The 20,867-nt window shown below is 46.1% G+C and overlaps 1 protein-coding gene across 5 annotated transcripts in view; it reads right to left on the bottom strand.

Annotated features, from left to right (window-relative positions):
- CRAMP1 (cramped chromatin regulator homolog 1) overlaps positions 1 to 20,867 on the bottom strand; it is a 121,823-nt gene that overhangs the window by 57,439 nt on the left and 43,517 nt on the right. For all 5 annotated transcript variants that reach the window (XM_073362971.1, XM_073362970.1, XM_073362972.1 and 2 more), the window contains exons 8-10: positions 20,222 to 20,345; positions 18,569 to 18,650; positions 2,304 to 3,566 (exon numbers count right to left, since the gene is read on the bottom strand). In XM_073362971.1, the coding sequence (XP_073219072.1) occupies positions 2,304 to 3,566; positions 18,569 to 18,650; positions 20,222 to 20,345 (1,469 nt within the window). The remainder of the gene's footprint in view (positions 1 to 2,303; positions 3,567 to 18,568; positions 18,651 to 20,221; positions 20,346 to 20,867) is intronic.

The raw sequence follows: 20,867 nt of genomic DNA, 5'->3' as shown, positions 1-20,867 counted from the left end.
GTGACCTCTGATCACATGCTTCATGTGGCAGCAAAGATTAGGCATGTGTCACAGCTGACAAAACTGATCTCCAGTGGAACTCAAGTGCCTCCTAGCAGAAATATTTTACCTTCCCTATAGCCATCTGAGGTGCAGCAGGTTTAAAAGAATAAAACTGCAGGGGGTTTCCAGATCTACAATGGTTGCAATTAAAAAGTAAACATTTCGTCCCAGAATGCCTGTCATCTCCCCACAATATCACAATACAATCGATATGAGAATGTTTACTTTTTACTGACAGCCACTGTCATCTAAACTGGCTCTGGCCATATAAAGAAATGAGTTCACTTACCCTTTAAGTTTTATTATCTGAAAGGACTTAATTTTTCCAGGACATTTCATTACCATGATAAAGACATCAATGAAACTGAAAGGTCAGGAATGTACTTCCAAGTTAATGCCTCAAGTTTCACTTGGCTTTTTATTATTATTAATTATTATTATTAATAAAGATAGTGTTCCTCTTCCTACTTTACATCTGCTCACATTTATAATTAATGTGGTTTCGCTGGATGTCACATGTCTCCCAGTGTGAAGCTTTCCATCACCAACCGCTAGGAGAAGAGATCAGTACAGATCTGTAAGATGCCTGACCACAAGGCAAACCAGAATGAAAGGTGATAGTATAAATCGAAAGCCACAATTCCACCAGGAACCAGTTTTCAGGGAGGAGCTGCTCAGAAATGCCATCAGCAAAAACACTACTGTCTAATGAGCTTTGGCTGATAGGATCATGTCTGCTCCTTGGTGGAGAGACTTGGGACTCTCCTCAGGTTTAGAAGTTAGAATCAGAAGAGAGTTTGAAAAAAAGAGGAAAAGAACCAAGTCTCCACCAGCAAGCAAAGATCAAAAAACTACACATTTCCCAGCACAAATGATGAATGTTTAATTTAATTTGAAATAACTATGCAAACATCACCTTTAACTCAAGTTTATTCAGTCATACCTGTTATATTCTAATTTCTTCCTATGCATCAACAGAATCACTTATTAAGCTCCAATCAGCTACACCATTAAAAACAGGCTGAATGAGCATCAGAGGGCAGAATTTACCCTGTAAAATCTTTAACATTGGTGGATGATGTGCAAGGAAGGAAGGAAGGAAGGAACACAGACTGACTCAAGTCCCACATTAGGTCCACTGGGCTTGCAGTTCAGAAAAATATTTTTTATGTGTAAAACACCACATTTATTCTGGAGTCACTAAGATACAAACGCACACTGCCACTTCTAGGGAATCACTTTCAGAGCTCACTCCTAGACCAGTTGTTCTATATATCACCTTGGAATCAGAAGCATTTATCATTTTTTACCACTGCAGAAGAATGGAGGACCTGGCTGGCTCAGCCACCCAAGATAAATCAATTAATTTTCATGCCAATACTTTAAAAAGTCAAATTAACAACCGTAATCAAGGGTTTATAGTTCCTCCTAATGGATTAACTCTAAATAGCCTAGCATGCTGCTAATCTCATGACTTGGCTGCTACAGCAGCCATGTTAAATATTCATCATAACTAACGCTATGATTTGGTCATGCAGGTCGCGGAAGTTACGGAATCTGTGACTTCCACAGATCTCGATGACTTCAGCCCACAGCTGCTGGGAGCTACAGGGTACCCCCACCTCCTGTGATGGTCTGGAGCTTCAAGGTACCCCTGCCAGCATTGGCGGGGAGTTGGGGAAATCACCCGGCAGTTCCCCGGTGACCAAGAATTTTTGGGGTGCCCCAGCCACCACGGGCGGGAAATCCCCCGGCAGCTGCCCAGCCTCCGTGGGCAGCGGGGGTATCCCCCACAGCTCCCTAGCTGCCACAGGCAGGGGGCCCCCTCCCAGCTACTGGGCAGGGGCCACAGCTCCCAGCCACAGCAGGGCAGGGTGCTGGATCCTCCTCCCTCCGTGTTTTGTCATGGACGTTTTTAGTAAACGTCAGGGAGAGGTCATGGCTTCCGTAAATTTCTGTTAATTGACCATGACTTGTCTGTGATTTTTACTAAAAATGTCCATGACAAAATCGTAGCCTTAATCATAACAGCTACTGAAGCTGAAGACACATGGAATATACTGTTAAAAGTTAAAATGGGATTAAAAAACAGTAGCTGCAGCATATAGTGGAAGGAGTCTAACTCTGCTGCAAGCTGCCTGGGATGATTTTCAGATAGAAATCTCTAAGATCTCCATAGGGCTTACCATGGAAACAACAGGAACAAGCAATTGTCTCCAAAATCAAGCGTCACGCATAGGGCATCAATGCTAGTTACTTACTGGTTTGGGGTTGACTTCAGTGGAGATGAGTTTTAAGAGGCAGTTGAGGAGTCTTTGCTTGTGAAAGGTGGAAGATGTGGGGACAGCACTGGGTTCAGATGTTTCGTCCCTGGAATCCTGGGTTTCTGGCCCTAACATAGCTAGCCAGTCATATTCCAGCTGCAGCTTGTTTGGCTTGCCCATCATGAGGTAAACTTCAGCCAACGTAAGGCTCTCAGAGTTTCGTAGACTCCATCCCTCCTCTCTGACCTGTTGAGCAAGTCGGCTTGGGTCATCCTTCAGAGGCTTTGCAGAAGGTTGTCCCTGAGGTGGATGCAGAAATGAAGAGCTCAGCTTCTCTTGAGTCTCCTCCACTATTGCATCTTGTAAAACCTTACTAAAAGTATCAGGCTGTGGTCCCTGGCTGTGGGTAGCTTGAGTTTCAGGTCTGGATAGGCCACTGCCAGGCGATGCTACCACAACTCTTGCTATCTGTGCAGAACAGGGGTCAGCTGCCTCTGTATTCTCAGCTGGAAGAGCCACAGGAGAGGCACTCCCAGCTGAGGGAGCAGGGTCTTTCCCTTGCAGTTTGTCTGTGCAAAAACATTTCTCTGGGACAATCAGATCCTGACAGGACTTCATATACCGAGGGAATGGATCGAGCAGAGAGAGTTCCTCCAGGTCAGGGATCTTGCTGCAAACACAAGCTGTGTTGCATGATGGTAGCTTGGTTGCTTGGTCACTGGCCAGGGCCTCCTCACCCTCAGCACAGAAAGCCATGAAGATTGGCTTCTCCAGACTCCCTCCTGGGTCCTGAAGTCCAGAAGGTGGTTTTTCGATAGAGTTTGTGATGCTGAAACCAGTGGGTCCTTCTGTCAGGCCACTCTCTGGGGAGACATCTTCAGGGTTTGCAGAGACTTCCGCTATGGGCTGAGAGGTTCTGCCTTGCTCCATAGTGCTCTCTGTCCTTCCGCCACTCTTACCCTCTGATCCCCGAGGGTACTTTAGCTGCCCTCTGGCTGTCCCCTGACCACTCTGAATGCCTAGGATTTGGGCAGGAGGCAATAAGTGAGAGTCCTTTGTATTCTGTTTGCATTTGCCAGTTTCCTGCCAATGCACTGTGCAGAAAGCCTTGGAGTGGACTACTCTGGCCACCTCAGGGAGGGGGATGAGTGTACAGTTCTCTCCTGGGAAGAGATGAAGCATCACTTTCTCCTCTGAGAGGCTGCCTCTTGCTTCTGAATCTCTGGAGTCCTGAAGCTGCCGTTCCTCTAGTGTTTTACGCTAAATATACTTTGTCAAAGATTACAACCATTTTACATTATGCAGATTAGCTGCAGCATCAGCCACAGATACCCCTAAAAAGAACATCTGGCAGCCCAATTTGTAGTTTAAAGAGATTAATAAGCAGCTCTCCACTCAGGATAGATGTGTATGTTCTGTAATCAGGAATTAAGCCTTTACATGTTGAGAAGGGAATATACCCAAGACCACAATTTTTCCATGAACAGCAAACTGATCCTACATTCTAGGACAAGGTCATTGGTCTCAGCTTCACTTACAGATTTATAGTTTAAGGTCAGAAGGGACAATTCTGATAATTTAGTCTGACCTTGATAACACAGACTATAGGAATACCTGAATTAATTCCTATTTGAATTAGAGCACGTTTTGTAGAAAAACATCCAACCTTGATTTAAAAATTGGCAGTGATGGAGAACCCACTGGATCTTGTTATACCCTTGTCTGCTAGACGGAAGAGCCCTCTATTATCAAATTTCTGTTCCTCACATAGGTAATTACAGACTGATCAAATCACCCTTTAACCTTCTCTTTGATAAGCTAAATATATTGGCCTCCTTAAGTCTATCACTATAAAGGCATGTTTTTCCAATCCTTCAATCATTCTTGTGGCTCTTCTCTGAACCCTCCCCAATTTACCAACACTCTTGTGCCGCAAACTAGAAATTCCATGGCAACTTTGTTTAAATTAAAATGAGAAGTTTTCACTGATTTTGGTATAAAAATGGACTGTAAAGTCAGTACAGTAGCTCCTTGTTATATATTTTCACCTTGGTATCTGTCTCCACATGTAAGGTGCTACTCTGCAGCTGCTGCAAGGCTTACAAGTTAAAGACTTACAAGTTGAAGAAAAAATAAATTAACAGAAACGTGAAAGAGCTAGGAAGAAGAGAATAGTTGGCATCTTATAAGCGTTTCTATTAAATTACAAAGATTAAAGTTTAGAGGTAGGAACATTAAAAAAAATACATCTTTGCAACAAACTCTAGGGCTTTGTGATGGGGGTTAACAAGGGCCTAAGAGGTTAACTGGTGTCACCTGTGAGAGGGAGAGCCAGGGTTAGTTAAGAGTGAAGCTCAGCTGGGAAGGGCTGGGATTGCAACATAAAGCTAGGAGGCTGAAAGCAGAAAGGAGAAGCAGAGAAAGAGGGGTGCAGTCATAACCTGGGAAGTCAACAGAGACAAAGGAAGAAGTCCAGGGAGAGAGAGTAAGCCCTGAGATCCCGGAGCAAGGAGTCTGCCAAGAGGCTAGGAGGGGGTGAAGTAGCCACAGGGAGTACAGTAGGAACCCATGGTAAATCCAGAAAAAGGCAAAGAGAGGCTGCGTAGGAAACTCCCTAGGGAAACAGCAGCAGGGATTGGGACTGAGCAGACCTGGACTGCTGGTTATAAGGTCCCTAGGCTGTAGTGGGTGGGCCTGGATTTCCCTCACACCACTGGTATAGTGGCACTGAGCCCCAGGCTGGAGTTGAACACTGACCAGAGAAGGCATTTGGACTTTGGTCCTCTTGGACTTAGTCACCTCGGAAAGGGTGGTCTAAATGGGGACCTACCTGGAGAGCCAACTTACCAGAAAAGAGACTATTGCAGAGTGAGCAGAATGGGTCATCCAATGCCCTGAGAGTTACTTCCCCAGATTAGAAGCGATTCCCCAGACATAAGGAGGTGCACTAGCAGTGACCGGGAACCTTGTTACAAGGCTTGTACAAGAGAAAGCTACTCACCTTATGCAATAGCAATGGTTCTTTGACAGGTGACTCCCTACGGGTGGCTCCATTGTAGGCATACTTGCGCCCCTAATCAGAGATTTTAGGTAGCAGTGTCAGTTTGGTGTGCACATGCACTCTCCTTTCCACGTAGTCTGCCTCATGACTATCTTGGGCTGCTCAGGCAAACTGCCCCCAGTTCCTTCTCTACCACAGAGTGCCATATTGAAAACTCCGAAGTAGAGGGGAGGACAACAGGTTATGGAGCACCTGTAGAGAGACATCTCAAAGAACCATTGTTGCTGCACAAGGTGAGTAACTTCCTCCTCTTCTTCAAGTAGTGTCCCTATGGGCTAGGTTCCCTCTAAGCTGTGCGACCAGTCGGCCGCCCAGCAGGCTATCAAGTGCTATGCACTGCAAGTGTCCCTCCGCCCACTGCTGTGCTGCTCCTGCCCTCTGCCTTGGAGCTGCTCCCCGAAGCCTCCTACTTGCTATGCAGAGTAGGGTGGGAAGGGGGGTGCTGATGTCAGGGTGTGCCCCTCCCCTGACCTCTGTACCAATCTCTGCAGAGCTGGGCTGTGGGGAAGGGAACGCGACAGGGCTCAGGAATGGGATGGAGGGAGCTTGCCGGTAGCTGCTGCTGTGTCTGTTTTAAGTGCAGATCTACTTAAAAGGGAAATGTACAGCAGCAAATCATAGGGCTGAAAAGAAACAGTAGCGCTCAGGATTTTATTGAGACTCCTTTTTGTCATCATCTGAAATTCTGCGCTTTAATTAAAGCAATCCCTGAGTTTCTATCTTTTTCCATTGTGAATATAGTGTAAATAGTGTTAATTGATGTGTAAACACTAGAATGACAGTAACCTCCACAGAGCTGCCTCTGGTGGAGAGAGGGGGCTGGGTCCTCTGTAGAATAAGAAAAAAAGGGCCCTTTTCAGTGAGGAATGCAGTCTGGGAAATGTATTCTCCCACCCTGGATTCATGTTGCCTGGGGCTGGGGCAATGGCCTGACTTCTCTATCTGCACGCAGCTCCATGTTGGAGCGGTCAGGCAGGACTCCACATTTAGGGCGTACGGATACTTTTAAGTTTTAGTCCCCCGACTAAGAATGGGAGGAAGCCATTCCACTTCTCCCAGAACTCAAGGACATGCTGTATGTATATACATACATACTACTTCCTGAATATCATCCTCCCGTGCCCATGTATACACACTGGGACTTTAAGGGAAACCACCATATAGTGTGAGAATTAGCAATACTGATTACCTGAAGGATGCCCCAGGGCATCTGCAGTCCACAGGGGAGTCCTGCCAGGCTATGAACGTACTTAAAGGGGCAATGCATATCTGTCTTGCGCGTGTGCACACACGAGTCTTTCACACTCACCTCCCAACACATACTTGTATTATTGTTGGTGTTACTTCTTGATACTTCCTGCAATGCACATATAGTCTCTATAATTGTATGCTTTCAAAGTGTTGTTTGAGTTTTTTGACTGGTCTATACATTTCATAATTTTTATTTCTCTCTCCTGATTAAATTTTATTCTTTGAGTACTCTCTTCAAAGTTCTTTTCAACTTTCCCTTATGGTAATTGTTGACAATCAGTCTCGTGCCAGTATTCAGCCTTAGATGGAGTTTACCACCAGCTTTGGGCTGCATTCCCAAGCAACGTGACTCCAAGAAGACCCGGTCTAGGTGCGCCGGGGGCCGCTACCGGACTCACACCATCCACTGGCTGGCGGTCATCTCCCTCGCCCCCAGGATGCGGCGAGAGCTGCTGCCTGGGGGCTGTAACACTCCCTGCTGTGAAGCAGTGAGCCACCTGTCCGCCAGGCTTTCCCAGCCAACCCAGAGCTGGATGCAGCGCACCACCTAGGTGGAAATGAGCCCGATGGGGGCCAGGGCCGTCTGAGCGGTGGTCCCCTCTCAACACCCCCGCAGAGGGCGGCGAGGGGGATCCATCGTCCCAGGCCAGCCAACTGAACCCGCCAGGTTGAATCCTCTGGGCAGACTGCGCGGACTCCACCCGTTTACCTCTTAACGGTTTCACGCCAACTCGAGTTCTTTGAGTAGTGAGTCCTAAAATGCCTAACCTGTCCTGACTAAAGTAATTATCGCTATGGTAACTTTTAAAAATTTATATATACCGAGAGGGAGAGGTTCTTTTGTTTCTACTGGTGGCGCACATCCGCACATTACCTCGATAATTTGATGCACATAACAAAAATCATTCCACACATGGATGGAAAAAATTAGAGGGAACATTGCCTATGGATGCTCCACTGTAGGTGATTTCACAGCAGTATCCCCACCAGGGGGCTGGGTTTCAGAGTGGAGTCTGTTATGGCAGAGAATATGGTGCTGCCAAAAGATGGAATGGGAGGCTGAGGCTCTCATGAAACACTATGCAATCACGGAAGTGTGGGGAGAGGCCCAAGTTGCTGCTTTGCAAATTTCAGAGACAGGGACATCTTTAAGGAATGTGACAGAGGTAGAGATTGACCTCTTGGAATGTGTACAGACTCCAGAGGGAGGCAACAGGTTGCACCCCTGATAAGTGATTAATTCAACCAGAGACCCATTTGGATAATTTTTGAGCCGATATTGCAGAATCTTTGGAACCTTTCAGCAAATGAAAGGAAGAGCTTAGACTACCTGAAGTCATTAGTCCTGTCCAAGTAAAAAGCTAGTGCTCTTCTAACATCTAGTGTATGCAGAATTGCCTCTGACACTGAATCTCAAAATAGCACCCTGGAACCCTATATTCACCACTGTGATATGATTAAGATATGTTTTGTACAATGAATGCCTTGTGAAGTATCATTTAAAAAGTCTCGATCTCTTGAACAGTAATATCATGTTGAATTGTATGTACTATCATTTAATGTGAAGTTATGAAGTATTGCTATAGGTTTGTTACTGAAACAGGATGTGAGGTTGGGAGACGCCCACAGCTAGCCTTTCAGTGCAACAAAGGGGCAACTGACAAGACAGATTTACATTAGGACCAGCCAGACATGTGTTGATGGTCCATCAAGAAGAATCCACTCTCCAGAGACTAGTCAGAGAAGACACATATGCAATGGGGGCCACCTAAACCCCATGTCACAGCAAGGATCTTTCTAGCACCTAGAGAGAAAATATAAATGAGGATTGATGACATCACCATTTGGCCTCTCTCCTCCCCCATCTCAACACCTGGAAGATCATTTGGAATACAAAGACTTTGAACTGAGAAATTGGTTCCAGGCTAAGAAGGAAATTCTGCCTGTGTAGTGAGAACTGAAAACTGCCTGAAACATCCAGTGGGGTGGAAAAACTTCTTGATTCAAATCTTGCTTAGTCTGCAGAATTTAGATTGCAAATTTTATTTTTATTTCTTATGTAACCAACTTTGATCTCTATGCCTGCTACTTAAAATCTATTTTTCTATAGTTACTAAATCTGTTTTCAGAGTAGCAGCCGTGTTAGTTTGTGTTTGCAAAAAGAAAAGGAGTACTTGTGGCACCTTAGAGACTAACCAATTTATCTGAGCATAAGCTTTTGTGAGCTACAACTCACTTCACCTGTTTTATAATTTATCTAGAACAGTGTGTTTTTGGCTGAAGTGCTTGGGAAATCTCAGCTCAAGTTAACAAGGGTTGTTGCAAGTCCACCACCCTTTGTTGGAGTGGAGAACTAATTAATGAGCTTGCACTGTTCAAGAGTGTCTTGAGCAGTGTAAGACTGTATATTTCTGGGGTGCAAGGCTGGGGTGATTTGCTGGTGCTGCTGTATAATTCATGAGTAGTTTTGAGAGCATTCATGCAATTTTGCTGGGTGTGTCTCCACATGCTATTGTACCGAGTGATTACAGCGCCTGGAGGGGTTTGCTGCTTGTCATGGGCATAGCATTTAGAGACAGACCAGGCTGGAGATTTAAGGGGGCACAGAGGTTCCACAGTTTCAGGTTATACCCCAGGGATTCCATCACAGCATCCCTGTTGTCACAATGTGGTTTAAGGGATAAAACAGGAAGATGGATTTATTGATTCATATGAAAGGGGGAGGCTACTTTAGGGAGAAACTTGGGATGTAACCTCACTGTTACTTTGACTTTAAAGAATGAATGGTGCGTGTGGCATCATATTTCTCCTATTCATCTGGCTGAGGGCAATTTAAAATGCTGTCTTCATGGACAGGTATAGGAGAGAGTAAGTCACCATGGGCTCAAAGGGGAGCCTACTCAAGGCTCTGAGAATTAAAGTAAGATCCCAAGTTGGAGCAGGTGGCCTCACATGCAGGAAGAGATTTCCAAAACCCTTAAGGAATCTACGTACCCTTAAGGGAACAGAGAAAGAGCTTTGACTTTTTGAGGACTAAAATGTAGTCTGAAATGGGGGGGCGGGGGGAAGGGGGAGAAAGAGAGGAAGGAAGATGTTTGGTCTATGTGCTTAGAACGACACGAAATTTGGCATAGATTAAATTTCTGCAGGTAAGTACGCAGAGTGGTCTACTTTCTGTGTAGTAGCACATTTTTCACTTTGTCAGAGCATTCTACCTCTAGATCCTGGAACCAAGAAGGAGCCAAACCTGGAGGCGAGAATCTGCAAGTTGCGAGGAAAGATCTGTTATTTTGAGAAAGAAGATGAGGAATGGGCTGAAGAGGAACCAGAGAACATAGTGCCATCTGTGCCAGGTAAGGGAACCACACCTGCCTTGGTCTTGGTTTACTTCTTTTAAGTACATCAGAAGCAGGAAGCCAGCTAAACAACCAGTAGGGCTACTGGACGACCGAGGTGCTAAAGGAGCACTAAAGGGGGATAAGGCCATTGCGGAGAAACTAAATGAATTCTTTGCATCGGTCTTCACGGCTGAGGATGTGAGAGAGATTCCCAAACCTGAGCTATTCTTTTTAGGTGACAGATCTGAGGAATTGTCCCAGATTGAGATATCATTAGAGGAGGTTTTGGAACAAATTGATAAATTAAACAGCAATAAGTCACCAGGACCAGATGGGATTCACCCAAGAGTTCTGAAGGAACTCAAATGTGAATTCGTCGAAGTACTAACTGTAGTCTGTAACCTATCATTTAAATCAGCTTCTGTACCAGATGACTGGAGGATAGCTAATGTGACGCCAATTTTTAAAAAGGACTCCAGAGGTGGATCCTGGCAATTACAGGTCTGTAAGCCTGACTTCAGTACCGGGCAAACTGGTTGAAACTATAATGAAGAACAATATTGTCAGACATATAGATGAACATAATTTGTTGAGGAAGAGTCAACGTGGTTTTAGTAAAGGGAAATCATGACTCACCAATCTACTAGAATTCTTTGGGGGGGGGGGGTCAACAAGCATGTGGACCAAGGGGATCCAGTGGATATAGTGTACTTAGATTTGCAGAAAGCCTTTGACAAGGTCCCTTACAAAAGTTCTTTACGCAAAGTAAGCTGTCACGGGACAAGAGGGAAGGTGCTCTCATGGATTGGTAACTGGTTGAAGGATAGGAAACAAAGGGCAAGTATAAATGGTCAGTTTTCAGACTGGAGAGAAGCAAATATTGGTGTCCCCTAGGGGTCTGTTCTAGGACTAGTCCTTTTCAACATTCATAAATGATCTGGAAAAAGGGGTAAACAGTGAGGTGGCAAAATTTGCAGATGATACAAAATTACTAAAGATAGTTAACACCCGGGCAGACTGCGAAGAGCTACAAAAGGATCTCTCAAAACTGGGTGACTGGGCAACAAAATAGCAGATGAAGTTTAATGTCGATAAATGCAAAGTAATGCACATTGGAAAGTATAATCCCAACTATACATATAAAATGATGGGGTCTAAATTAGCTGTTACCACTCAAGAAAGATCTTGGAGTCATTGTGGATGGTTCTCTGAAAACATCCACTCAATGTGCAATGGCAGTCAAAAAAGGGAACAATGCTGGGAATAATTAAGAAAGGGATAGATAATAGGACAGAAAATATGTTGCCTCTATATAAATCCATGGTTCACCCACATCCTGAATACTGTGTGCAGATGCGGTTGCCCCCTCTCAAAAAAGAGATATATTGGAATTGAAAAAGGTTCAGAAAAGGGCAACAAAAATGATCAGGGGTATGGAACAGCTTCCATATGAGGAGAGATTAATAAGACTGGGACTTTTCAGCTTGGAAAAGAGACCGCTAAGGGGAGATATGATTGAGGTGGATAAAATCATGACTGGTGTAGAGAAAGTAGATAAGGAAGTGTTGTTTGCTACTTCTCATAACACAAGAACTAAGGGTCACCAAATAGAATTAATAGGCAGCAGGTTTAAAAACAAACAAAAGGAAGTATTTCGTCACACAACGCACAGTCAACCTGTGGAACTCCTTGCCAGAGGATGTTGTGAAGGCCAAGACCATAACAGGGTTCAAAAAAGAACTAGATAAATTCATGGAGGATAGGTCCATCAATGGCTATTAGACAGAATGGGCAAGAATGGTGTCCCTAGCCTCTGTTTGCCAGAAGCTGGGAATGAGTGACCGGGGATGGATCACTTGATTGCCTGTTCTGTTCATTCCCTCTGGGGCACCTGGCACTGGCCACTGTCGGAAGACAGGATGCTGGGTTAGCTGGACCATTGGTCTGACCCAGTAGGGCCATTCTTATGGTCTGGAAGAGGCAATCAGAATAACTCCCACTTTATCTCATCATACCTTCAGCAGGAGCTTGGACAGTAGAAGAAACGGGGAAAAGGCATATAAAAGGTCTCTGTCCCATGGGAGAATGAGTGCATTTCCCAGGGACTGATTCCTAAGGCTTGCTCTGGAGCAATAGCAAGGACATTTCTTGTTCCAGTACATAGCAAAGAGATTTATAGCCGGGGATCCCCAAAGGGCAAATATGTTGTGAAGCACTTCTGAGTTCAGTTCCTATTCGTGGTAGTGATAGGCTGTCAAAACTTCTGTTGGCTGTCACATTCTGTATTCCAGGTAGGTAGATGGCTGAGATAGGCACATTGTGTTGGATGCACCTATTCCAAACTCTGAGTGCTCCTGTGCAGAGGGAGGGAGATCTGGTGCCCTCACGGAGATAGATGTAAAACATACAGGCTATATTGTCCTTCATGACTTTTGTGTGGGTGTTTCTTGATAAATGGGAGAAAGTGTGCACGAGCATTCCTGACGGCTCTTAACTCCAAAAGATTGATATGGAGGGCTGCTTCTGTAGGAGACCACTTGCCCTGAACCTTGTGGTTGTGTAGATGAGCTCCCCAGCCTATCATGGAGGCATCCATTATTAGGGTCAGCATAGAATCATAGAATATCAGGGTTGGAAGGGAACTCAGGAGATCACCTAGTCCAACCCCCTGCTCAAAGCAGGACAAATCCCCAATTTTTGCCCCAGATCCCTAAATGGCCCCCTCAAGGATTGAACTCACAACCCTGGGTTTAGCAGGCCAATGCTCAAACCACTGAGCTATCTCTCCCCCCAAGGATCAGTGGCAGTTGTATGAATTGAATACCTGCTCAAATGTTGGATGAGTCTTTCCACCAGTCCAGGGAGTGTCTTACAGTAGAGGGCATTGACAGCAGTTTGCTTAGTCTGTCCTTGTTAGGGAATAGATAGACCTGAGCCACATCTTCAGACACCTCATGAACAACCAGGCGTGTGGAATGACGAAGATGAATGCTGCCTTATGACTGAGTAACTGTAGGCAGGTCCTGGCCAATGTTTGTGGGCTGGCCTAGACTATCTCTATGAGGTTCACAAGGATGGTAAATCTGTGCAGTGGGAGATATCCTCTTGCTTGCACTACGTTGAGTTCAGCTCCAATAAACTCCAATCGCTGCACTGGAGTGAGGGTTGATTTCTTGTTTCGAGCTGTAAGTCCAGTTGTGCAAATGTGCATAAGGTCATCTGAGTGGTGCGTATGGCATTCTTGAATGAGGGGGCCCTGAGGAGGTAGTTGACTAGCTATGGGCAGATCACAATGCCCAATGTTCACAGGTGCGCCGTTAAGACAGAGAACCTTGGAGAATACCTTGGGCGTGGACGAGTCACTGTACTGATAATGGTCTTGCCCAAAGGTAAACTGTAGGAATCTCCTGTGTGATGGACATATGGAGATGTGGAAGTAGGCATCTTTGAGGGCTGAAAACCAGTCTCCTTGTTTCAGAGCTGGAATAATGGCTGCTAGCATGACCATCTTGAACTTCTGAACCTTCACGTTTAATGTCATTAGATCTAGAATGGGCCTCCAACCTCTCTTCACCTTGGGGAATCAGGAAATGATGAAAGTAAAACCCCTTGCCTCTGACTTCCACTGGGACTGGTTCTATGGCCGTTAGGTGAAAGAGATGTTCTATCTCCTGACAAAGTAGGTTCTCGTAAGAAGGGTCCCTGAAGAGGGATGGGGAAGGAGGGTGGGAATGAGGGAGAGATGTAAATGGAATGGCATAACCCTTCAAAATACTCCAAGGCTCATCTGTTGGAAGTGATGCTCTCTCACCTGCTGTGAAAATGGGACAGGTGATTTCCAAAGGGACATGACAGGTGCATAGATAACAGCTGATGTTGCAAGGCATAATTGTTTGGGCCCTCGACCAACCCATCAAAAGTGCTTAAAAGAGGGTCTGAGAGGTTGAAGATTGGGGTGCTGACTGTTTCCATGTTTGTACCCTGGGCCTCTTGTGCTGTGACACTGGGTACTGAGAAGGTTGTGACCTGTGGTGTGGTTGAGAGCAGTATCTCCTCTTTTATCCCACAGTATAGATTCCCAGGAAGCATAACGTGGCACAGGAGTCCTTCAGGATGTGAAGAGAAGTGTCAGTCTTATCAGCGAAGAAGTTGGGCCCTTTGTACAGGAAATCCTCAGCTATAGTCTGTACCTCTTTGAGCAGCCTGCCTCATAATCACTTCTCTGGAGACCGAGCAGGCTGCTGTATCTGCCATGTCCAATGCTGTCAGTGCAGTTCTGGCCACTAACTGGCCTGCTCTGACAATGACCTGAAACTGCTCTTTTTGCACCTCCAGTAAATGTTCAGTGAATACGCTGTTTTCCATAATTAACAAAATCATATTTGGCCATGACAGCTTGGTAATATATGACCTGGAACTGCGATGTCACTGATAAATACACCTTCATAGAATCATAGAATATCAGGGTTGGAAGGGACCCCAGAAGGTCATCTAGTCCAACCCCCTGCCCGAAGCAGGACCAATTCCCAGTTAAATCATCCCAGCCAGGGCTTTGTCAAGCCTGACCTTAAAAACCTCTAAGGAAGGAGATTCTACCACCTCCCTAGGTAACGCATTCCAGTGTTTCACCACCCTCATAGTGAAAAAGTTTTTCCTAATATCCAATCTAAACCTCCCCCACTGCAACTTGAGACCATTACTCCTCGTTCTGTCATCTGCTACCATTGAGAACAGTCTAGAGCCATCCTCTTTGGAACCCCCTTTCAGGTAGTTGAAAGCAGCTATCAAATCCCCCCTCATTCTTCTCTTCTGCAGGCTAAACAATCCCAGCTGCCTCTCCTCATAAGTCATGTGTTCCAGACCCCTAATCATTTTTGTTGCCCTTCGCTGGACTCTCTCCAATTTATCCACATCCTTCTTGTAGTGTGGGGCCCAAAACTGGACACAGTACTCCAGATGAGGCCTCACCAATGTCGAATAGAGGGGAACGATCACGTCCCTCGATCTGCTCGCTATGCCCCTACTTATACATCCCAAAATGCCATTGGCCTTCTTGGCAACAAGGGCACACTGCTGACTCATATCCAGCTTCTTGTCCATTGTAAACCCTAGGTCCTTTTCCGCAGAACTGCTGCCTAGCCATTCGGTCCCTAGTCTGTAGCGGTACATTGGATTCTTCCATCCTAAGTGCAGGACCCTGCACTTATCCTTATTGAACCTCATCAGATTTCTTCTGGCCCAATCCTCCAATTTGTCTAGGTCCCTCTGTATCCTATCCCTACCCTCCAGCGTATCTACCACTCCTCCCAGTTTAGTATCATCCGCAAATTTGCTGAGAGTGCAATCCACACCATCCTCCAGATTATTTATGAAGATATTGAACAAAACCGGCCCCAGGACCGACCCTTGGGGCACTCCACTTGATACCGGCTGCCAACTAGACATGGAGCCATTGATCACTACCCTTCCTTCCAAAGAGAGCTAGCCCTTTCCAATCTTGATCATATGGGGTTGACTTGGGGTGATGTTGCCTGCATCATACATTAACTGCATCTACGATTGAACTGGGTTGAGGATTTGAAACAAATTCTGCCTCTTTGGGAGGGACATAATATTTTTTGTTGGCTCTCTTGCAGGTTGGGGCGATGGAGGCTGGTGTTGGCTGGAGGACTTTAGCAGCATCCAAAAGTGCCTCATTAATTGGGAGGGTAATTCTGGAGGAGGAAGTGTGCAGAATATCTACCAGCTTGTGATGTACGGGAATTTGCAGCTCATCTTGAAAATTCTTTAAAATCATCAGCTAGTGATGGAGGGGAGGCATTACAGCCTCATCTGGTGAAGATGAGAAGTTTGCTGGAGGGGTAGCCTCCCTTTCGACCCTTTCCTCCTGTCCTTCAAAAGTTTCCTCCTCCTCCAGTTCAGGGGCTCTGGATAGCAAAGCTATCCAAAACAGTCTGGCCGACTCTCACTGGGAGACAATGGACACCCACCAAGAATCCCAATACGGCCATTGGGGATGCCCAAGTAGGCCTGTACCAAAATTGCAGGTTGGCATGAGGGTGAGGAGGACCCTAGTACTGTGACAGCATGCCATGGTGAGAGACCAGGGAAATAACAACATCCTCTTTGTCACTGTCAGACTCGTCACTGTGTAAAGGTGGTGCTGACCAGGGTGTTGGTAGTAAATGGTGAGGTGCCATGTGTGATTCTGGGCGTTAGGATCTGCTTGGTACCTGGGTCCTGGTACAGAGTAATGGGGATTGCGGTTCTTCTATGACCTCCAGGTCTCTAGGGTACCAGAGATCTTGTGGTACCGTTGACTCACTAGGCACTGTGTAGGAGTATCAGCGATAAGTTGTCAGTACTGACTGTTGCTTATGTGCGGAACACTCTAGGGATGGGAGTTTTTGCTGCACTCAGTATGGGTGCTTTACTCAGTGCTACTGCCTTAGAAGTGGTGTGGACTTTATTCTTCTTAGGGAGTGATACGCTGCATCAGAGCTTGAGCCCCAGCACCTCTAGGCAGTGTGGCTAATCTTATAGCAGAGGCACCCTGATGCTTCTGGGTACTGTGCTTCAGAGCCCTGGTACTGAGGTGGCTGAGCATGCTGGTGAACCCCTCTGGCTGGCCAAAGACTCTGTTTGGGGGCTTGGAGGCCTTTTTCTCATGCTTTCATGGGGGGAAATCTGCTGATTTTTTCCACGATTCTACCCCCTTGGAAGTTGAAGATTCCAGGGACAATCTGTGTCCTGGAGAAGGTCTGGCACCCAAGTCATCTGGCAGCTGAAATTCACTCTCCATCAGGAGTTTTAACTTCAGCTCCTGTTTTTTTCAAAACCTCACCTTGAGCTGCTCACAGAGGTGCACTTTTATGGGATATGCGATTCTTCCAGACACTTTAAACAGTAAGAGTGCCTATATGTTACCAGGATTGCTTCCTTGCAGTAGAGAAGTCTCTTGAAACTGGGAGAGCCAGGCATGCCCCTGGGGGGGTGGGTCTATCACCCTGCAAAAGTGAGGAATGCAGAAGAAAGCTGGTCCCGCTTCTTCTCCCCCCTCACCCACCCCTTAAAAAAAAAGTTAAAAAGTCTAAACTACTAAATGCCCTGTGGGGGAGGGGGGGGAATTCCCCCAGAAAAGGCAGGAAACATGAAATAAATGTTCTTTTCTTTTTTTAATCTCAATGGGGTAAACCAGGGGTGGGCAAACTTTTTGGCCTGAGGACCACATTGGGCTGCGAAACTGTATGGAGGGCTGGGTAGGGAGGGCTGTACCCCCCAACAGCCTGGCCCCTGCCCCCTATCCAACCCCTCCCACTTCCTGCCCTCCTGACCCATCCAACCCCCCCACCCGCTCCTTGTCCCCTGACCACCCCCCAGGATCCCACCCCCCCGCTCCCTGTCCCCTGACCCCTATCCACACCCCCACCCCCTGACAGGGCCCCGGGACCCCACCCCCTATCCAATCACCCCGCTTCCCTGTTCCCCCCCCCAAACCTCTGCCCAATCCAACTGCTCCCTGTCTCTTGACTGCCCCCCGGGACCCCCTGCCCCATATCCAACCCCCCCCCGAGCCCTGGCCCCCTTACCATGCTGCTCAGAGCAGCATGTCTGGAGACGTGCCACCCGGCTGGAGCCAGATGCTCTGCCCTGCAGGAGCACGCAGCCCCGCCACCCAGAGCGCTGCCCACACAGGGGCATCGCTGCATGGGAGGGGGAACAGCAGGGGAGGGGCTGGGGATGAGCCATCCTAGCCAGGAGCTCGGAGGCTGGGCAGGATGGTCCCATGGGCCAGATGTGGCCCACGGGCAGTAGTTGCCCACCTCTAGCTATTAAGGGAAACAAGAGGACTAAAACTACTACTACTTATGCTAATGACACAGAAAGAAGAGACAACTGCTCGCTCTGTTCGAGACCAAAGGCGGTCGAGAAGGAACTGGGGGTAGTTTGCGCAGTGATAGGTAGACGTGAGGCAGACCACAAGGGAGGAAGAACGCATGTGCAGGCTGAAAAGACACTGCTACCTAAAATCTCTCATTAGGGGCTCAGATACACCTACAGTGGAGCACTCATAGGGACACTACTTGAAAAAGAATATACAGATTTGTCCAGGGCGGTAGCAGTACAAAAAACTTCCATCCTACTGTCCAACTAACAGTCTCACAAGACCATGATTAAGGAATATCTTTAAGTGCAAGTTGCTAGATCAGTCCTCCTTTGCCTCTTTGCTGAGGCTGCCAACCCAAGGGCCAATCATCATGATGGATTTTGTAATGTGAACATCCATCCATGAGCAATTGGACTGAGCCCACTGGGGGGGAAGGGTGGGGGGAGGTGAGCTTCATTTAAAATCAAATATATTTTTCCTGGGAATTCAGGATAGAAGAGCTGAAGGAAAGGGAGAATACTTCTAGATTCCCTGCTAGAGATATCTTCACTTCACCGGCTCTGATATATTAGCACCTTACCTTTAGTAAACAGGGGGCTAGTGTTCCTTTAATGGAGATTTGGGTGTGTGTGAGAAAACAGTGAGGTTAGAATAGCGAGGGAATTGCCCTGAACACGGTACACAAAGCAGACTAACGGTTTTGCTATAAACAGGAAAAGGATACAATGCGCACTTCATGGAGAGCCCACTTCTGTTTCAGGAACTCAATGAGGCTGGAGACCTTCCGATGTAACTCCACTATCATTCTGCATAGGAGGTAAACAATGTGAGGGAACTGAGAACTCAGTCAGCAGAAACTCAAAGCACAACCTGCTCCCAAAACAGAATCAAGGAGAGAGATTGGACTGGCACAGTGTAAACTAGGAGCAGAGACTGCGGCAATGTACACACTATGCAGAGTTATCCTTGCACCTACCCCTGTCTTACTGTAACCCCCATGAGAAACAGGAGGCAATTATAATGCACAACGCTAACATGTAGGTAACTCATAATAATTTGTGAGTAGCCTCAAAATTCTGTCAGATATATATTGCAGAGGTGACTTGGGCTCTCAGTTTCTCCTGGAGGAAAGAGAAGAGGAGGGGAATGTTAGCTATAACTCTTAGCAAGTAGAACACGAAACTACAATACCAAGCGTGGTAAGGAGGATAAAATTGGGATAAAATTTTTGTTTTCTCCCCTTGTCCTCAAAATGTCTGGCCTCTATCACAGGGTAGGAGGATAAATCCTACCCTAAAATACTAACTCTCCCCCCGGCCACCTTATAGCATTTTGTTATTGGTTCTGAATTTTTCATTGAAGTAATGAAAGTTACACTGACCAAGGTCCAGGACTTGTTACACTCAGTCCTGGACTAGTGCTAAGAAAGTGCTGGACAGCATTAGAGTGATATCATGAACTCCCAAAAGAACGTTGTATATCTCCAGAAATCTAGAAATCTGCTTTTCATCAGTATGTAGTAATTGCCATGTCCAGAATCACAGAAACCTATCATTTCAACTGCTATTTTGCCCTCCCTCTCAACACACTAAATCCAACACATCTTAACTAGAGCTAGTGCCACAAGCCAGTGATCCACCTAGATCCCCTCAAAGCTTATTAATGCTTTGTGTATCTATGCTATCTAACTTCAGCAGTTCAGGAGAGAAACTGATAAACTCATACGTGAACCAAAATAAGGGGATTTAAAGCAGAATAAAATGTCATTCTGATTACCAAAGTCTGGTATCACATGACCTATTAGAGAGGTGGTTCTCAACCAGGGGTATGTATACCCCTGGGGGTATGCAGAGGTCATCCAGGGGGTACATCAACTGATCTAGATATTTGTCTAATTTTACAACAGGCTACATAAAAAGCACTAGCTTTTTAAGTAGCCTGTTGTACAAACTAAAATTTCATACAGACAAAATGAGAAAGTAAGCCATTTTTCAGTAATAGTGTGCTGTGACACTTCTATTTTTATGTCTGATTTTATAAGCAAGTAGTTTTTAAGTGAGGTGTGACTTGGGGATACATAAGACAAATGAGACTCCTGAAAAGTTTGAGAACCACTGCACTAGAGTCAAGCATTTTGGCAGACAAGCACAAATGCTTTCAGGATCAGCAAATTTAAACATGCTGGTCCGGGACTGGTGATTAGAAAGTATTTCAATTTAACTCTTTGCAGCCCTGTTAGCAGATAGAATGCCACAGGCACCAGGAAAGGACAAATCCTCAACTGAGAGGGAATGAAGTTGGAAAGGTGCCCTGTACCACACCCGTGCATTCTCTCCCTTCATTCTCAACATATAACATTCATCTTGCCCTTGGTTACCTGAGCCGTGGGTTCTGGGCCAGGCTTTGCACCCGAGCCCATGCATGATTATTTCGTGGCTGTAACTCCACAGGGACCCTCAGAGGAAGACGCACTGGCTTCTGATCCTCCTCATCACTAATGCCTAAAGGAAGGAGAGCAAAACAATGGGTCAAAGCGGACATGTGTTCCTGACACATGCAACTCGGTCAGAAATGTAGCTAAATGTTCAGTCAGATGAATTAAAAACTGTAGGTGGGGAAAGCATCATAAGAGCATTTGGGCAGCTCAAATTCACCAGTGGAGCCCACTTCCTCAGATTACCTCCACTTCTGATGCACCGATGTTATCTTTGGACACTGCAACTGCACTAGAGCAAACAGGTGATTAAGCAGTGCTATGTCAAAACACAGATGGCTGGGAACTGACAACTTTAAATTGCATTTAATATTGCTCGCTGATGAAAGCGTGCTTTGTATTGAGGTGGAAAGAGTAAAGAAGACCTGAAACGTTCAATGCTAAGCAACATACTGCTGTTCATTTGCTGGCACTAGGATGAAGCTAGCCATCCACAAGTACAGAACAGCCTGAGTAAAGGTCTGCTTGTGCCTAATTTTTAAGCCTGAACCAGTTTTGAACTGGACCCAAGACCACCCGATCCAACCAT

The sequence above is a fragment of the Lepidochelys kempii genome, chromosome 10, assembly GCF_965140265.1.
Source record: "Lepidochelys kempii isolate rLepKem1 chromosome 10, rLepKem1.hap2, whole genome shotgun sequence".
Taxonomy (NCBI): Eukaryota; Metazoa; Chordata; order Testudines; family Cheloniidae; genus Lepidochelys; species Lepidochelys kempii.
Note: the sequence above shows the minus strand (reverse complement) of the source record. Positions and strands in the feature narration are given on the sequence as shown.